Source organism: Hylobates moloch, unplaced genomic scaffold, assembly GCF_009828535.3.
Source record: "Hylobates moloch isolate HMO894 unplaced genomic scaffold, HMol_V3 SCAFFOLD_12, whole genome shotgun sequence".
Classification (NCBI taxonomy): domain Eukaryota; kingdom Metazoa; phylum Chordata; class Mammalia; order Primates; family Hylobatidae; genus Hylobates; species Hylobates moloch.
The window spans coordinates 79,580,993-79,600,987 of record NW_026652287.1 but is presented as its reverse complement, the minus strand read 5'-3'; the positions used below and the strand labels follow the sequence as shown (position 1 = coordinate 79,600,987).

General features: G+C 37.4%; 1 protein-coding gene across 3 annotated transcripts in view; it reads left to right on the top strand.

Moving 5' to 3' along the window:
• The window catches only part of PAWR (pro-apoptotic WT1 regulator), a 112,718-nt gene extending 94,220 nt beyond the window's left edge, over window positions 1–18,498 (top strand). For 2 of the 3 annotated variants that reach the window (XM_032170821.2, XM_058425993.1), the window contains 3 exons: window positions 13,804–13,951; window positions 16,046–16,150; window positions 17,785–18,498. In XM_032170821.2, coding sequence (XP_032026712.1) covers window positions 13,804–13,951; window positions 16,046–16,150; window positions 17,785–17,871 — 340 coding nt within the window. In that variant the 3' untranslated portion in view covers window positions 17,872–18,498. Of the gene's footprint in view, window positions 1–5,860; window positions 6,403–13,803; window positions 13,952–16,045; window positions 16,151–17,784 lie in introns of those variants that run through there. The other variant, XM_032170822.2, reaches the window with a different exon arrangement.
• The last annotated feature ends 1,497 nt before the right edge of the window (window positions 18,499–19,995 follow it).

The window sequence follows — 19,995 nt, the reverse complement described above, 5'->3', positions numbered from 1 at the left end:
CAGTTTGACCCTAACTCAAATTTCACCTTTGCTTATATACAGTTTTGTTCACCAGAAATGCTAGGTAAATGCTGAAAACCTTACCCAGCTCAACCAACCTGCATAGGAATACACAGAAGGTTCTCAGGCATTCCTGGCAAACATCTACCAGGTACCTCAGTATGAGCTACAGCTTTGCTTCTGAAGCAGGAAAGTTTCCCTGGCCCTTTTGCAGGCAGGAACTGGAGTGCACAGGTGCTGGACCTAGCCGGGCACTTTGGTGTGGCAGGGGCAAATTCCACTCACTCGAACCCATTGCATTCTACCCCTTGTGGGTGGGGGAGCACAGGTGAGCAGGTGCAAGAGCCAGGGTGAGCGCTTTTGGACCCTGGCAGGAATGAATTCTGTACTGTCCCCATGGCAGTATCTAGGGGGATGCCCACTACCCCTGAAGTCCCAGAAGGAGTATTATAGTTAGTGCTCTTTGAGCTTTGCCGTCCACGGACGGCTTAAGTGTTAAACAGTTCAGTGGGCCCTCTGCCTTTTCTTGTGAGGCAGTTGCTCTCCGCTAGCGAGAGCAGGGGGTCAATATGACAGCCTTTAGCGTTTGCACCCATTCAGTGTCCAGGAAAAATCAGGTCACATGAACGAATTGAAGGGTGGTGAATATGGAGGATTATATTGCCAATGAAAGGGGAGCTGGAAAGGGGATGGAGTGGGAAGATAATCTTTCCCTGGAGCAGCATTGTCAAGCCATTGCTCTGAAGTCAAACTGCTTCTCCTCTTCTCTTCCTCTCCTCTCTCTGGTGGCACAGCCTGAGGTTTTTATGGGCACAGGATATGGGGAGCAGGACAGGCCATGGGTGGTTTTGGAAAAGGCAACATTCAAGCAGGAAAACAGGAATGCATGTTCTCACTTTGGGCCACAGTTCAAGGGCTGAGGGTGGGACCCTCACCAGGACCACCCTCTTCTGCCCAGAATTTTCCTGCCTCCTGTCCCTATCGCTTCCATATGTGATGTTACAACTTCCAGTCTAATTTCAGATATCTTCTTTCTCACATTTCGTATTAACCCACAAGCTGCAACCCTTCTGCTGTCAACCAGCTTCTATAAAGAAACCTCACTACTTTATCAAGATAAAATGCCATATTTATGTATTTCTTAGGTGTTTAACCTGTAAAACTGTACTACCACTTTATATTAGGCTACTATCTTTTATAATGTGTCACTGATGAAGTTTTAGAACATTGTCCTCCAACCCCATTTTTTGTATAATCCCCCTCCTGCTTTTGTTTTTTTGAGTTGGAGTCTCTTGTCATCCAGGCTGGAGTGCAGTGGCATGATCTTGGCTCATTGCAACCTCTACCTCCTGGGCTCAAGCAACGTTTACCTCCTGAGCTCAAGTGATTCTCCTGCCACGGCCTCCCAAGTAGCTGGGATTATAGGCACCTGCCACCATGCCTGGCTAATTTTTGTATTTTTAGTAGAGATGGGGTTTTGCCATGTTGGCCAGACTGGTCTCAAACTCCTGACCTCAAGTGATTCTCTCACCTCAGTCTCCCAAAGTGCTGGGATTACAGGCATGAGCCACCATGCCTGACCCACCATGTTTTTATTGAGTGACTTTTGCATAACACAGTGATTTTAGAAACACTTAATGTTGTATTATAGCAGAACTAACTCTGGGTAGATGGTTCAGTAAACTAAATCTTTGCCATTGTTTAAATGATAAGACTTCTAGGAGATCGAGACCACGGTGAAACCCCGTCTCTACTAAAAAATACAAAAAATTAGCTGGGTGTGGTGGCGGGTGCCTGTAGTCCCAGCTACTCCGAGAGGCTGAGGCAGGAGAATGGCGTGAACCCGGGAGGCGGAGCTTGTAGTGAGCCGAGATTGCGCCACTGCACCCCAGCCTGGGCGACAGAGCGAGACTCTGTCTCAAAAAAAAAAAAAAAAAAAAAAAAAAATGATAAGACTTCTACATAACATAAATGCATTTAATTTGAGACACTGTGAAATACTTTGAGCCAGCGGTCCCCACCCCTCGGGGTGTGGACTGCTACCTGTCTGTGGCCTGTTAGGAACCATCCACACAGCAGGAGGTGAGCAGTGGGTGAGCATTACTGCCTGAGCTTTGCCTCCTACCAGATCAGCAATGGCATTAGATTCTCATGGGAGCGTGAACCCTATTGTGAACTGCTCATGTGAGGGACCTAGGTTACATGCACCTTTATGAGAATCTAATGCCTGATGATCTGAGGTGGAACAGTTTCATCCCGAAACCATCCTCCCTGCCATCCCCCTGGTCCATGGAAAAATTGTCTTCTATGAAACTGCTCCCTGTTGCCTAAAAGGTTGGGGATGGTCAGTTAAGACCTTTAGTTCTCAACTTCATTCTCAAGCTCTTTCATAAGAAACCGACTAGAACTGGTTCAAGTTTAGAGATGAATAATTCATTTAGAAACATAGTTTTCATTCAAGATTTAAGATGTTGCAGCACAACAATGTTAACTTTTTTTCCTAGGTGGAACTTTATGATTTTTTTTTTTTTTTTTTGAGTCGGAGTTTTTCTCTTGTCGCCCAGGCTGGAGTGCATTGGGGCAATGTTGGCTCACTGCAACCTCCACCTCCCAGGTTCAAGTGATTCTCCTGCCTCAGCCTCCTGAGTAGCTGGGATTACAGGCATGCGCCACCATGCCCGGTTAATTTTGTATTTTTAGTAGAGATGGGGTTTCACCATGATCATCATTTTAACCAGTAGTTCTTGTTTTGAGAACCACCAAGTAGATACAAACTTCCTTGGTTTGTTGGTCAAGGGTCAAAACCAGAAAAATCAGCCAGATTATTATTATTATTTATTAATTTTTTTTGAGACAAGGTCTCACTGCGGTGCCTGGAGTGCAGTAGTGTAATCATGGCTCACTGCAGCCCTCAGTTCCCTGGCTCAAGTGATCCTCCAGCTTTGGCCTCCCAAGTGGCTGTCACTACAGGCATGTGCCACCACACCCAGCTAATTTTTAAATTTTTTGTAGAGATGGGGTTTTTCTGTGTTGCCCAGGCTGATCCTGAACTCCTAGGCTAAAGAGATCTGCCTGCCTTGGCCTCCCAAAGTGCTGGAATTACAGGTGTGAGCTACTGCACCTGGCCAGAAATCAGCCAGATTCTTTAACGGTGGGAAATCCAAACTAAAGACGACCAAATGTATCTCTCATTAGTTGAAGAAAGAGAGTCTTCTTGGGCTATATATGACCCTTTCTAAAGAAATATGTTCCTTTCAAGATCTATTCTTTCTTTCTTTCTTTCTTTCTTTTTAAAGACAGAGTCTCACCGTGTCACCCAGGTTAGAGACGGGGTTTCACTGTGTTGGCCAGGCTGGTCTCAAACTCCTGACCTCAAGTGATCCATCTGCCTCACTTCCCAAAGTGCTGGGATTACAGGCGTGAGCCACCACGCCTGGCAAGATCTATTATTTCTATATTAGGATATGTTCTATATTTTACCCAATGCTGTCAGGCATGCAATAGCAGTGACCTTTCTAGTTAATAGATTTGGAAACAGTACATGAAAGTCATAAAATGATTATTTAAAATAAATTGGGATTCTTGTACATTTTGTGGACTGGTGGATTTCTGAACTTTTCTAGGTCATAAATATTATTAATATTTATATAATATTAGTGTGTACCAGGTACTATTCAAAGTACTTTCTATTCAGTTAATTCCTTGATAGTCCTAGGGAGATGCTTTTATTATTCTTATTTTACAAATGAGTAAACTGAGGCACAATGAAGTTTAATGACTTGTATGATTAAACAGGTAATAATTTGCGGATTGTGTCAGCATATGTTGCATTACCTCATAGTAGTAATGTTAATTTGCCTAGCATGGGTAGGAAATAGATACAGTGTGGTAGTTTGATTAGCTTATTTAAACTCCAAGTGACTGGATGGTACCAGTAACTAGATTTTTTTCTAACATAGGGTTTTATTTTTTCCTGAAAAGTAACTTCTAGATATATGGCTCTAGATTTCACAAATCCACTCACATCTCTACTTTGTTTTAGCTGTAGTACAATGTCAGAAAATAACTTGTTCTGAATTATGAAGTCTAACAACATCTAGAGTTTCTTCATTATAATGAAAGATAAACCATGTTATAATATTTGGTGTCATTTTAAGTGCATTTTGTGCATTTATTTAGAAATTAACGACTAAATTGATCATACTGTTCCCTGTTATTAAAATGTAATTCAAATGCCATAAAATTCACTATTTTAAGGTGTACAGTTCAGCATTTTTAGGGCATTCACAGTGTTTACAACCATCACTGCTGTCTAGTTCCAAAATTTGTTCTACCCTGAAGGAAACTTCATACCCTTCATATCCTTTCTTCCTCTGCCCCTAGGTCCCCCAGCAACCAGTAGTATGTTTTCTGTCCTTATAGATTTGTCTGTATTGGATATTTCAGATAAATGGAATCATACAGTATATGGCTTCTTGGGTTTTTTTTTTTTTAGAGTCTCACTCTGTTGCTCAGGCTAGAGTGCAGTAGTGCGATCTCGGCTCACTGCAACCCCTGCGTTGTGGGTTCAAGTGATTCTTGTCCCTCAGCCTCCCAAGCAGCTGGGACTACAGGTGTGCACCACCCCACCCAGCCAATTTTTGTATGTTTGGTAGAGATAGGGTTTCACCATTCGCCATGTTGGCCAGGCTGATCTTGAAATCCTGGCCTCAAGTGATCTGCCTGCCTTGGCCTCCCAAAGTGCTGGGATTACAGGTGTGAGCCACTGCACCCGGCCGAGTATGTGGCTTTTTGTGTCTCGTCATTTGCTAAGCATAATTTTTTCAAGATGATTCCATATTGAAGTTTGCAGGATATACTATATTATGTTTTACCATTTGGATTAACATAATGGACATGTTAGATTCTTTACACTTTTTGGCTAATATGAAATATACATATCATAATAGACAATATGCTGTGAACATTCATGTACAAGTTTTTGTGTGACCCCTATTCTTACTATACAGAAATTTTTCATATTGCTTAGTTGAAGGCTTTTAAAAAAAAAAAGAATATATCTATATATACACACATTATATGTCAAATATTGAATAGTTCAAAGGTGCAGGGTACTGTGCCTGGCTGTTTAGGACACCCATGTTAAGATGATAATGAGGAATGTATAATTTTAGCTGTTTCTACTGTATATAATAAACTATATTTGGAGAGTGTTTTCTGGACATGTTTTGTCCTAACAGGTGGTGAAACTTGAGCAGCCAGATGTATTTGATCTCTTTTAGGATAATTCACTATATTTAATATACCAGAAATGAATATGTATGATATTCCCTAACTGAAACAACTTAAATTTTTAACGAGATAGATTAAAAACTATAATATATTGCTATAAACAGTTATAATGCAGCCATTAAAACGATGCTATAGAAAAATATTACATAAGAAAATTATTACCTGTTTATGTAAAATGGAGGAGAGAACATATTACAAAAAAGTATGATACAAAACAAAGTATAATATATATAAAGCATTATCTGAGAACTATTCCTGTGATAAACTGCTAAAATTCTGTGTAAAAGAAGATAATGTATATTTTTCTGGGAGGAGATATATATTTTTCATAAGATTTTTAAAAGGAATCTGATCCAGAAGGCTAAACATTTACTAATATGTTATAAAATGTTAATGGACATTATCTCTGGGTTAGTGGAATTACTGATGACACTCATTTGTATTTTCTGTTTTCTATAATAAATATGTATCAGTTTTAATAAAGAGTTATGAGAGTTTAATATAATGAGAGTTGATTTTGATTTTTAGTTGTTGGTGTATGTGCTTATGTGTATGTTTGTATTTAAAGGAAGAGAGATAAACCCTACACAGAGCAAGGAGCTGTTTTGAGGAGTGGGAGTGGTGGAGGGTGAAGAGAATAGGGCAGTGAAAGATACTAAAAGGATGGAAGCCAGTTATGTAGTTGTTGGTTATTTGGGAATTTGAGAATATATCCTGTACTTCTGAATATTTGATACTTATTCTAAAAGTAGGATTTACCCTTGAGTCTTGTATTTCTTCTCATTGCTAAGCTTTATAATGTCTATTTTAGTGGAAAATTCCTCTAGCTATAATCTCTTAATGCTGCCAATCTCATTCTCATGAAAGTTTTAGAATAATAGTGTAATTTTCCCCAACACAACACCCCCTGGTGTTTCTACATAAGATGCGAAAATTCCCAGAGGGGGAAAACTTCCAGTAAGGGGTGACATTTATCTTTGATGATACTATTTCTTTTCCCTTTTCTGAGCATTATAGTTCATGTCTTTGTAGCTAAGAGTGGAGGGAGGATTCTTTTTGGATCGTATTGGAGATTTGTGTTAACATTCCTAAGTAGAATGTTAAAAACTTTTTGGAGTTAATGAACAATCTTTTATTCTGAGTATTTTGCACTGTGCATATCTGGCCTTCAAAATAGGTTAAATGGCTAAATTTGGCAATAAGATCAAGTAACACAATTCTTCACAATTACGACAGTATTCCCTAAAACATAATACATATTGGGAATGAAGCACTGATTTTGTTTTTCACTATTCCTTGCATTTGCATAATGAAGGCCGGGTGTGGTGGCTTATGCCTGTAATCCCAGCACTTTGGGAGGCCAAGGTGGGCGCATCACCTGAGGTCAGGAGTTCGAGACCAGCCTGGTCAGCATGGGGAAACCCCATCTCCACTAAAAATACAAAAATTAGCCAGGCATGGTGGCGGGTGCCTGTAATCCCAGCTACTTGGGAGGCAGAGGCAGGAGAATCACTTGACTGCAGGCTGAGGTTGCAGTGAGCCAAAATAGTGGCATTGCACTCCAGCCTGGGAAACAGGAGTGAAACTCTGTCTCCAAAAAAAAAAAAAAAAAAAAAATTGCATAATGATGCCATTTATGTATTGACAAGTCTAAGATGGAAGGTTTTAAAAATTGTTAATAAGTTAAACTTTTTTGAAATATTGTTTTAAACTTGTTCATCAAGCAAATACACTATTACTAATGGACATCCATATTTCTAGATGGTTTGTTTGTAGCTGTCAGCATTATAGTTTCTACCTAAAAAGTCATGGATGGATGCAGAAAGTGGACTTCTTTTTTTGTGAAAAATGGGTCCTTTAAAATGCTTCTAATGGTCTTCTCTAATATGGTATGGCTTTAGTGATACCTTCCTCTGTTGATTTTCTTTTTACCACTTTGCTGGTATTTCCCAGTCTTATTTGTAGGTCTTTCTTACCTGTACCTCTTCTTCGTATATTGGTATTTCTCGATTTTTTTGTTTTTGTTTCTTTTTACAGGGTTTCACCATGTCACTCAGGCTGAGTGCAGTGGTGTAATCGCTCACTGCAGCCTCAACCTCTTGGGCTCAAGCAATCCTCCTACCTCAGCCTCCCAAGTCCCAAGTGCTTTGAACTCCAGGAACATGCCACCATGCCTGACTAATTTTTTATTTTTTTAATTTTATAGAGACAGAGTCTCATTATGTTGTCCAGACTGGTCTTGAACTCCTGGACGTAAGCAGTCCTCCTGCCTTGGCCCCCCAAAGTGCTGAGATTACAGGTGTGAGCCACTATGCTCAGCCTACTCAGCTGTTAATCTTAGACTTTATTCTCTTTTCATTTTGTGTATTTGTGGTAGAAATTTCATTCACTCCAATGACTTCAATTACTATCTATACATAATGCTGAGGACTCCAGATCGTTAGCTCCATACCTGTATAATCAACAGCTATTAAATATCTGCTAAACATACTAAACTAAGCATTTTCAAACGTAAACGTGTGAAACCTGATGGATTTCAGTAGTTGATTGACATCAGCATCTACTTTTGCTCAAGTCAGTAGCCTGGACATTATTTATGACACTTATTTTTTTTCCCATCTTGCCCTTATCCATTCATTCACCAAGCCTTGTTGAGTTTATCTTCTGAGTATCTCATTGCCATCACACCAATCTAGGACACCATCATCTCTTACATAAGTGATTACAGTAGCCTCCACACTGGCCTCCATGTCTCCATTTAGCTCATCTCCAATATATTTTATAAAAATGATACTGTTACTTTCCCTGCTTTTAATGGCTTACCATTACCTTTAAATGGAGTCTGAATCAGTGGTCTCCAAAGGGGGGGGTGATATACAAGATAATCTGCTAGGGTGCAGGAGGAAAATATTGGAACTTTTATTCATATTTACCTTTTTATTTGAAAAACACTAAGGCATTAATATTTAAAAGCTACTACTATGTAATAGTTATTTAGTCATTCCTTCTTTGCTCTATATGTCAGATGGTCATTTGGTACTAAAGGTGTCCTGAGGGAAGCATGCTTTGTTCACTTCCTGCATGTTGCACAATACTATAATTTGAATGTCCATCTATGCGGATTTATGAGTTATCTAGTTTAACTATTACAAAATATGTAAGTCTGGGATTAGGGAATTTGTGGAGAAAATCAAGTGTTTAATTGCAAATAAGATCACATTGTTGTTCAGCTGGTAAGATGTACAAAATCAAATCTGTTCTCATGAATTAAGAAAAATTATGCTGATTTTGAGGTTTTAAGTGAAACTTTAAAAAAAAATTCTCATTTTTTTTTTGTAAGGCATCCCTTTCTGCTTTGATAGCCATTAAAAATCAAATATTCAAACTGATGTTAGAACTAGATCTTTGAATCTCTGTATCACACGGTGTTAAGATCTTCAGAAATAATGAAGCATATTCAATATTTTATTTAAAATATTTGTGAAAACAAATTTTTGTACCATAAATAAAACAAATTTTAGTCTTATGCTCTATTTTTGGGATACAGATGATTATTTTATATTGTCATATTGTAAATCCTATAAAAATGGTAGATAAGTAAACATACATACCAACATGGGTATGTAATCATGAATAATATTTGGAGACACTTAGTTTAAATTCTTCCATAAAATAGCTTTCAGGGCCAGGCGTGGTAGCTCAGACTTCTACTCCAAGCACTTTGGGTGGCCGAGGCAGGAAGATCGCTTGAGGCCAGGACTTCAGGATCAGCCTGGGCAACATAGCAAGACCTAACTTCTAAAAAATTAAGATAAATTAGCGGGCATGGTCGCACATGTAGCTACTCCAGAGGCTGAGGGGAGGATTCCTGCTTGGGCCCAGGAATTTGAATTTACAGTGAGCTATGATTGTCCACTGCACTCCAGCCTGGGCCACAGTGTGAGAACCTGTCTCTTAAAAAAAAAAAAAAAAAAAAAAATTCAGGTTTCCTGCTTGCTTTTTCAGCCTCATATTTTATTACTCTTATGTTTACACTCCATGCTTTAGCCATATTGGAGTTTTCTGTTTCTCAAGTGGGCCACAATTTATAGGTTTTTGCACATTCTTGTCCTTCTTTTTACGTTTCAACCTTCTCTAACATAGTGATACCCAAAGTGTAGTCCTTGAACTGTTTGTTGTCAATCCAAGACAAGAAAAGAACTTGAGAATAAGCATTTAGAAACTTGAATTGCATTTTGACTTGTCATCATCACATCCAAGTGCATGATCAGTGGATTACTCTGTGAACAGGATATAGAGTAGTTCAAGTGCCGTGGCGAGTTGCATGCTAATCATGCCCAACAGGGCTGTTACAATGTGTGATATTTTGAAGTTAGTCATTTGTAACCGAAAAATGTATAAGAATTAAATAAAATGTGGCTAGCTCATGCCTATAATCCCAAGACCAAGGCAGGAGGATAGCTTGAAGCCAGGAGTTTGAGACCAGCCTGGTCAACATAGTAAGCCACGTCTCTACAAAAAAAAAAAAAAAAAAATTTGCCAGGTATGGTGGCATATGCCTGTAGTCCCAGCTACGTGGGAGGCTAAGGTGGAAGGATCTCTTGAGCCCAGGAGTTTTGAGGTTTCAAGGCTGCAGTGAGCCATGGTGGCACCTCTGTACATCAGCCTGGGTGACAGTGCAAGACCCTATTTCCCCCCGTCCCCCGCAAAAAAGCAAAGCATTTATTTTTAAAATCTCATTAATTTTAATCATACTTATTCTTGTCCCATAAATAATTTAAAAATATATAGTAATTTAAAAATGTAAAAATCTTTTTCATTCTTTTGAATTTTATGTTTTACAAGTATTATTTAAATCCTGGAAGCAAAATTTGTATTATTTATAAGTCAGATTTACTGATGACAAAACAAGCTTTACTGGACTTTTTTGACAAGTAAAGATACACTTTTTTGAATGCGATAGCAGTAGTAAACCAAATGATGACGATGGAAATAATTTCAAAGAGATACAGTTCAAAAGAATTTGTACTAGTTTTCTTGGAAAGTATTATGTGTCTTATGTTTAGTTTTTAGCCATAATTGATGGGTGAAGTGCTAAAACCAAAGTGGGTTGTTTGGAGATACACTGGCTATTTAAACAATATAAAATGATCAAAATTTAATTGGTAGTTGTAGGCATGACATGTTCAAAACGAATTCATCAAATATGTTCAAAACCAAATTCATTATTTGAAAGAATATTACAAAGATGACCGGAGCAGATGTTCAGGATTTCACATGTGATCACTAGTATTTTGGGGGTTTCTGATAGTCTCATTTGAGGTTGCTAACATTAAAAAAAACTGCATACAAATGACAAGACAAAACATGTTTGCTTGGAAATGTTGGGTGAATCTGTAGTAAAGAAGATAGTTGATGTACCACTTTCCAGCAACACCATAATAGCTTGATGTGTTTAGGGACAGAATAGTGATACCGAAGACTAACTCTCAGACAAATAAGATCCTGCAAAGGAATTTTTGTTACAATTTGATGAACACATTGGTTTTGCTAATGTAGGAAGTAACAACTTATTTTTCAGCTTCATTGCTGACAAATACAGCTCGCTCTGAACTACATAACACTTGCAAAGGGTTACAGTATCAACAAAAATGTGGTTTGGAGTTGTGCTTTACTTTTGTAGGAATATATTCTAATTATGCAGGCACAGTGATAAGAAAAACATACTGAAGCTTGTACCAGAATGTAAATCGGTGTCCTGCTTCTTTCATTGAGAAAGTCTTGCTTTGTCAGCTGAACTAAACAGTGTTCTTGCTATATCAGCTGAATTCACAGTATAGTTTGCTAAAAGTGTGAATTTATTATTAAACACTAATTCATTACATTTGAGGTTTCTAAAAAATTAGATACTGTGGTTTGGGAGTTAGCTGATCAGCTGTTATCAGATCCTAGGGTGTACATTGGTCTTCAAAGTGACCTTTTCAGTCAAGAGTATTTGAATTTTGGGATGAACTGTTGGTGTTTTTGCAAGATAAGAAACCAGTTTGGTCCCCAGCTTTTCAAATATGTGAGTTAGCTTATTGTCTGATGGCTTCATTCTTTGTTTATTTTTTAAGTGATCTTAGCTTTCCATGCAAAGAAGGAATGTCAGTCGGCCGGGCACAGTGGCTCATGCCTGTAATCCCTGCACTTTGGGAGGCCGGGGCAGGTGGATCCCAAGGTCAGGAGCTCAAGGCCAGCCTGGCCAACATGGTGAAACCCCGTCTCTACAGAAATACAAAAATTAGCCGGGCATGGTGGCAGGCACCTGTAATCCCAGCTACTCAGGAGACTGAGGGAGGAGAATCCCTTGAACCCAAGAGGCGGAAGTTGCAGTGAGCCGAGAAGGCTTTTCAATGGCAGATAAGATCAGGTGACAAAAATGAAAGTTGGATTTTTGAGGAGAAAGTTACCTTAGCTTGTTATAAAGGGTTCTACGATATAGTAACAACTATCAGTAAAGTAGATGGTGATCTTGGTATTGCACATTTGAAAAGGTTACAATCAAATACCTTACAAATTTGATAAGACACTTTTATTTTCTATCACAAGAAAATTCATAGTTAAGAAATTCATAGATGAGGAATCAATTTTTTAAAACCAGAAATCACTTTAGATTTAACTGTAAATTTGCTGGATAAATTATTGGAAATAGATACCAATCAGTGAAGGATTGAAAACAAATTTTGAAAAACAAATTTTCTACATTTTAGACAAAAGTTTTTAAAAATGAATGTCCGAGCTTGTTGAAATTGCATTAAAATCACTCCCATTTCTCTGAGGGCTATTAAAACACAGAAATAGTTTAGATATACATTATCCCTTGTTGAGTAGCATTGTCCTCAGTCCAACCTAGATTAATTAACAAATGTAGTAACTGGCTTTCAAGATAGCCCCCAGTGAACCCTACCTCCTGATGTTTGCACCGTGTATAATCCTCTCACACAATATACCAGGTTGATATGTGTGAACAATAGAATAAGGTCAGTGTGATAGTATGTCACTTTTGAGGTTGCGTTATGACCGACACTGCAGCTTCTGTCTCGGTTGCTCTGTCAGTTTGTCTCTGGAAGCCAGCTGCCATGTGGTGAACAGGCCAGTGGAGAGGCCAACATAGTGAGGAACTGAGGCCGTTGTCATCAGTCATGTGGGTGAGCTTAGAAGCAGATTCTCCAGCCCAGTTAAGCCTTCAGATGATTGAAGCCCCAACCAACATCTTAATTAAAAGCTCATGAGAAGCCCTGAATCATAATCACCCACCTAAGCTGCTTCTAAATTCCTGACCAATGGAAACTTTGAGATAAGAATTGTGTGTAAGTTTGGGGGTAATTTTTAATAGAGTAATAATACAGCAAACAAGAAGCAAACTCATTTGTTACATTAAAAACTTTAAATACTGACATATGTGCTGTTCAGAGGGTACGAATTGGTGTTTAAGGAATTGCTGTTTTACTTATAACTTTTGATTAAATTAGAATTATGGAGTAACAAAATTATCAATATGGTAGCAATTTTCTGTATTAATTGCCTGTATGCATACTTATAGTGGAGAATTTTCCACTGATGTAACTCTTTTCTTTTTTTCTATTTATAATTTTATGGGTCTGAATCTAATAAAACATTTGGACTTGTATTTTGTATGACCTTTTTAACTTTTATTTTTCCAGCAGTTCATTTTAGTTTTACTTTTTAAAAGTGTTGGTCCATGAAAGATTGTAATTTTGAAGAAGGAAAGTGGTTTTTCAACACAGATAGTCTGGGCAATCTAGGCCAGGCACAATGCTCACATCTGTAATCCTAGCACTTTGGGAGGCTGAGGTGGGTGGATCGCTGGAGCCCAAGAGTTTGAGACCAGCCTGGGCAACATGGTGAAACCCTGTCTCTGGAAAAAGAAATACAAAATAATTTGCCCGGTGTGGTGGCCACATACCTATAGTCCCAGCTACTCAGGAGGCTGAGGTGGGAGGATCGCTTGAGCCCAGGAAGTCGAAGCTGCAGTGAGCTGTGATTGCACCACTGCACTCCAGTCTGGGTGACAAGAGTGAGACCGCATCTCAAAAAAAAAAAAAAAAAAAAAAAAAAAGATAATCTGGGAGATCTGTCCTATCATAGTTCTCATAGTATCCGTCACTGACCTTATTTTACTGATCATCTTGCTTTATTATTAGTTATATTCCCTTTTAACCAAAAGGGCAGAGTCCATGTTTGTGTTTGCTGTTACGTCTTCAGTATCCAGAACAGTGTTCATTACTTAACACCTACTCAGTAGATATTGGTTGAAAGAATTAATGCTACTTTTACATTTTTTTCATTGTGTGGGAATCATGATTAACTTCTACAGTTACAAATAAGTTGCTGCTATAACCATATGTCCTTGGGGAATGTTAATTTTTTTAAGCTGAATAGAAAATGTTCTTGGCATTTTTGTTGCTGAATACTAGGGATTTTAATAAAATGTTTATATTTCCACAGCCCAACCAGTGTCTCTGAAGAAGATGTCTCAAGTAGATATTCTCGAACAGATAGAAGTGGGTTCCCTAGATATAACAGGGATGCAAATGTTTCAGGTACTCTGGTTTCAAGTAGCACACTGGAAAAGAAAATTGAAGATCTTGAAAAGGTATGGATTATAAGTTATTTAAGATTGATGAAATTAATGTACCATTAGAATTCTTTTGTTTCATAGCAACCGAGTGAGAAAGGAAATAGTATTCCTTAATATTTAATATGTGCGCTTCTTTTCTGCCAAGTGTTACCTTTAATATATTAAAAGCCTTTGTTTTCGAAGTGGTTAGAAGTCTGAGCTGGCAAATATATACTACTGTGTATTTATTATATTGTCTGAATAGATTTTCATTTGTAACTTTACAAATTACAGGAGTAAATCTGAGTTAGGTCCATCTTTGGTGTTTGAAACAATTTTGTGTAAGAATATGCCTGTTTAAAAGTGTCTTTCAGTACAAGTCAGATGACTCTTGGCATAAATTTATTAACCATAGGGTCTCAGGTTTGTGCCATAGACATTCAACCCCTAAAATGAGCAGTGGTGTTGAATACTTTTGTAATTGTTGAAAATGTGTTTTGTTTTACTTGAGATTATTCTCTATATTATTAAAGATCTAACTTACATATGTAAAGAAATTTCATTTTTAAAACTTGTTTCTATTTTATAACATTTATGATTTTTTGAGGTCACATTTCTAAGCTTTAACAGTTTCTTCTTGGAATTATTATTTCATAGTTTTATTTATTTTTATTTATTTATTTAGTTTTGAGACAGAGTTTCGCTCTTGTTGCCTAGGCTGGAGTACAATGGCTCAGTATCGGCTCACTGCAACCTCCACTTCCCAGGTTCAAGTGATTCTCCTGCCTCAGCCTTCCAAGTAACTGGGGTTACAGGCATGCACCACCAAGCCCGGCTAATTTTTTTTTGTATTTTTAGTAGAGACGGGGTTTCACCATGTTGGTCAGGCTGGTCTTGAATTCCTAACCTCAGGTGATCCACCCGCCTCGGCTTCCTAAAATGCTGGAATTACAGGCGTGAACCACTGTGGCCAGCCTATTATTTCATAATTTTAAATTAAAAAGTTTAGACAATATGTAATCTAATAGTTTTGAAGGGAGTTGCCCAGAAAGGCTTCTTGAGTTCCACAAGAGTTTGGATTGAATTGCTAGTAGTTGGCAGCAGCTAAGGGATATGGATGGTTGATTGCTCTGTAGGAGGTTTAGTAGGAAAGAAGCCAAGTTCTGAGCAAGGCCTTTTGAGCTCTGCTTCCCTTTTGCCCCCAAGGTGGCTGACCAAGCCCAATGCCCTGGATTCTAAATAAGATTTCTTTGAAAAAGGTGTTGCATTGTTTAAAGAAAAAAAAAAATTAAAAATCAGTAATCTATTTTAGTTCCTTCTTTTTATCCATTATCAGTTAACTGGCAGAGCCAGAGGTAAAACTGAGGACCATTGTTTTTCTGTTTAGAGTTTCTGTTGGGCCATCTCCTTTAAACTTTGTATTTTTAAGAAAAATTAATTTTGAATTATTTCAAACAAGATACCCATTAAAAAATAAGGTACTTCATAACTTATAGTGGTGATAAGCTAAAGAAGTTGAATCACAGGCCAGGCACAGTGGCTCATGCTTGTAATCCCAGCACTTTGGTAGGCCGAGGCGGGCAGATCACTTAAGGTCAGGAGTTTGAGACCAGCCTGGCCAACATGGCAAAGCCCCATCTGTACTAAAAATATGAAAATTACCCAGGCATGGTGGCATGCACCTGTAATTCCAGCTACTCAGGAGGCTGAGGCAGGAGAATCGCTTGAACCCAGGAGGTGGAGGTTGCAGTGAGCCAAGGTGCCGTTGCACTCCAGCCTGGGTGACAAGAGTGAAACACTGTCACACATACATACATACACACACACACACACACACACACACACACACACACAAGAGGTTAAATCATTGAGTCTATTACATTAGTTTTGTTAAAGACTTATATAAACATAGCTTTACTCAGGAGCATCCTAATTATCTCCTGTATTCCCCTCATTCTCTGATTCCTTTTGTGGTGGGATCTTTGTTCCTTCACCATATATCTTAAGGAATTCATTGTAAATCTTCATGTATGTAAAATATTTTACCAAATTGGAGAGATATATGCCATTTAGGAAGATTATAAATAACCAATTACTTCGTAATTACTGGTTTTTGATTGTATCTACCAGGAAGTAGTAAGAGAAAGACAAGAAAACCTAAGACTTGTGAGATTGATGCAAGATAAAGAGGAAATGATTGGAAAACTCAAAGAAGAAATTGATTTATTAAATAGAGTAAGTATTTCACCATATTTCAGGTTTGGAGGGGTTTGTTTTGGCAATTGGATGAAAATATATAAAAATGAAGAAATTATTAATTTCATTATTCACTTTGTTCTTTTGTTAGTGAAATAATAATTAGTAAGAAGTATCATTTTCTTCCAAAAACTGATTTCCTTTGGGCAGTTACCATTTTAGCTCACTTAATTTTATTCCTTTGGAGATAGACTGATTTATAGATTTGTTCTGTGTTTTGTTAAAATCTGAGGGTAACAGGCGCTTTTTCACCACCATACGTAAGGGCACTGGCACAGAGTTGCCTCAAGAAATAACTAAAATTGGCCAGGCACGGTGGCTCACACCTGTAATCTCAGCACTTTGGGAGGCCGAGGAGGGCGGATCACCTGAAGTCAGGAGTTCGAGACCAGCCTGGCCAACATGGTAAAACCCCAACTCTACTAAAAATACGAAAAATTAACTGGGCATGGTGGTGGGCACCTGTAATCTCAGCTACTCAGAAGGTTGAGGCAGGAGAATCGCTTGATCCCAGGAGGTGGAGGTTGCAGTGAGCCGAGATTGCGCTGCTGCACTCCAGCCTGGGCAACAAGAGTAAGACTCTGTCTCAAAAAAAAAAAACACTAAAATTGGTACTATTATTATTATTATTATTATTATTATTTGAGATGGAGTCTCTCTCTGTTGCCCAGGCTGGAGTTCAGTGGCATGATCTGAGCTCACTGCAACCTCCACCTCCCGGGTTCAAGTGATTCAAATTGATTACATGAAGATTTATTATTTTAAACTGCAAGAATAAATCTATAAATGTCTGCTTTTTTAACAGTAAAGAGTCTGTCTTGAAATAATGTTTCTTGTAAATAAAACTTATGGCGAATTTGTTTTAAGCAGATGGTTGTGTATTTGGGATGAGGATTAATACAGGGAAAAAAGAGCTAGATCATATACTTTGAAAGCTGGAGAGCAAATATTTAATTTAGTGGCTTTGTATTAATTTTAGCTCTAAAGCCTTTCCTTCAAAATGTCGTAGAAAAGTCCAACATATAAATTGATTTGGAGCTGAAAACAAAATTGATCCAGATCAACTCTCTATACTCCAGATCCCCTTTTCTGTAGGCCTCAGTTTTGTCACCTCTCCAGAGTGTTATTCCCATTGTACACCTTTAAAGATCAGACAAAGTGTTAGGAGTGCATCTAGAACTTGTACCTGCACCTTTTGATGACTAATTTGACACAAGGTTGCAACCTAGGGCTCAATACCACATATGGCTTGCATGGGTAGTTTTTTTTTTTTTTTGCCTCAATTTTAGGGAGGGGAAGTGGAGTTTGTTTAGCTAAAAAACTAACTTATTTATGATGATTGAAAATTGGAAGATTCACAATTTTAAAATTCTGACTTTTGGCTTCCTTTGAAAAACTGAAAGATCTGTTAAGAGTTGGCCTATAGACTTGTTATAAGAATGAAGATTCAAGTGATGGATGCCCATTTTTGGTGGTGCGTATTACATCTAAAGTTGTTTTCAGAGCTTGCCCTCATTTCAAAATTAATTGGTTGTATGAATTATTTTTGAATGTGTATTAAGTGTTTTCATCTCTCTTCAAATATTTTTAAAGTGTCTTTTTTTTTTCTTAAGGACCTGGATGACATAGAAGATGAAAATGAACAGCTAAAGCAGGAAAATAAAACTCTTTTGAAAGTTGTTGGTCAGCTGACCAGGTAGAAGATTCAAGACTCAATGTGGAAAAAATATTTTAAACTACTGATTGAATGTTATGGTCAATGCTAGCACAATATTCCTATGCTGCAATACATTAAAATAACTAAGCATGTATATTTATTTCTAGCAAACGTATGTTTGTTTTCAAAATACTTTTTCATTATTGGTTTTAAAAAAGCATCATCCTTTTATCGCAAATAAGTAATATCTTTCAGTTATTAAATGATAGGTAATGCCTTTTTGGTTTTGTGTGGTATTCAGCTAATACATGGTTTAAAGTCACAGCCGTTTGAATATATTTTATCTTTGGTAGTACATTTTCTCCCTTAGGAATATACATAGTCTTTGTTTACATGAGTTCAGATACTTTTGGGATGTTACCTACACATGCCTTATTACTGATGTGTGCAACCTTTTATGTGTTGATGACTCACTCATAAAGGTTTTTGTCTACTGTCATTCTTTCCACTTATTCTAAGCATTTAGAGTAATAGAGTCATACTTTTGTATAACAGCAACCTTTTAAAAAGAAAGCTCTTATAAAGTCACTGTCATGTTTTAGTTGACTAAATATAAATTTAAGAGAATACTTGAATTGTGCTATAGTAAATAAAAATTTACTATTTTGTGTTTGAATATTGAAAAATTGAATCACTTTAACTCCTGAAAAACACAATTGTAATTTTAGTGTAAAATTTCTTAAGTAGGTACTACCTTTTTTTATCATTCCAAGGTTTGCTAATGAACACAGGATTTTTAAAAGTTGTTTATTCTTCAGGCCTGGAAAGTGTACAAAGTCAGTGTAGGAGAAAAAATCCATATTTATATATTAGCATGCACACTAAAAACCAAAATATTATTCATACTTAAAACATTCATACAAAACAATATGTAAGCAGAAATAGTACTAAAATACTTTGCCTAATTTCCAAGTTGAAGAATAACACAGTGACCCAGTTTTTTCATATGAGAGAATATTCCCCTATTTCAAATTTAAGGGATTTTCCTCCTAACATTGAAATTTTAAAGACAGAATTACTTCTAAAGAATTATACAAACTTTCTCTTCTATTAAATATTATTTAGAATTGTTTTTGTATTACATATTCATGTTAAGAACCCCATCTTCCCTTAAAATACATTAACATTATGACATTTTTGCTTTGTGATTGAATTTCAAATAGCAATATGATATCCTTCTATCTAGTTAATATATGAAAGTGACTTGAATATAGTCAAATCCATTTTGGGTACTCTACTGACTTTTTTCCTTCACTTGCCAAGCCCTTTTATTATTCACTGTTAGAAAAATAGAGAAGGTGAGACAGCTGGGGGAAAATGTGGAGTAAATGATAAGTATCAAATGTTGAATTCTAAAAGTCTCTACATTTACCTAGGTTGGCTTTCTCCCTTCCCCAATTCAGAAGTTTCCAGCTTGGCCAATCATCAGAATCACTTGAGGAACTTAGAAAGAACTCACCTGGCTGTAGCTCCGATGTAGGTTTAGGTTGAGACTCTGGACTCCAGAATTTTTAAAGGTTATCATCTGAGGTTTCCGATCATAGTCTACTTTTGAAGCAGCTGCTGCTGTTTCTTTATTCCATTGAAAACCCTGGAATTGACATAATTTTATCTATCAGCATTTCTCCCCTTTTAGTTTATTTAATAATTAACCTGGTCTCCAGGGCAGTTTTCATATGACCATGTGTATATTCACTGCTCACGAAAAAGTTTAATGTTGGATTACCAAATTCAATATAGTTGCAGAATTACTACATAAGGGCTTCCCTTCTTGGAGACTCTTACCAAGCATGGGAATAGTGATCTGCCCACATGACAGGGTGGTATGCCAGGCATAGTTAACTGCTTTTGGTTGTGAGGTACTCATCTTCCTTTAGTTACCCTTAGTTATGTGGCACACGTGTCCTTATGGCCTAGTTCCTCATCCACACTTTGGATCTTATGAAAATGCTGTTAGTATCCAACCTTAAAATATATTAGTATATGGGTTTTTATTAAAAGAATTACTTTGAATTTTCTATTTAATTTCATATGTAAATAAAGGAACATTTCATTTCACTTAAAAAGATTATATCAGTTTTAGGCTGGGTGTGGTGGCTCATGCCTG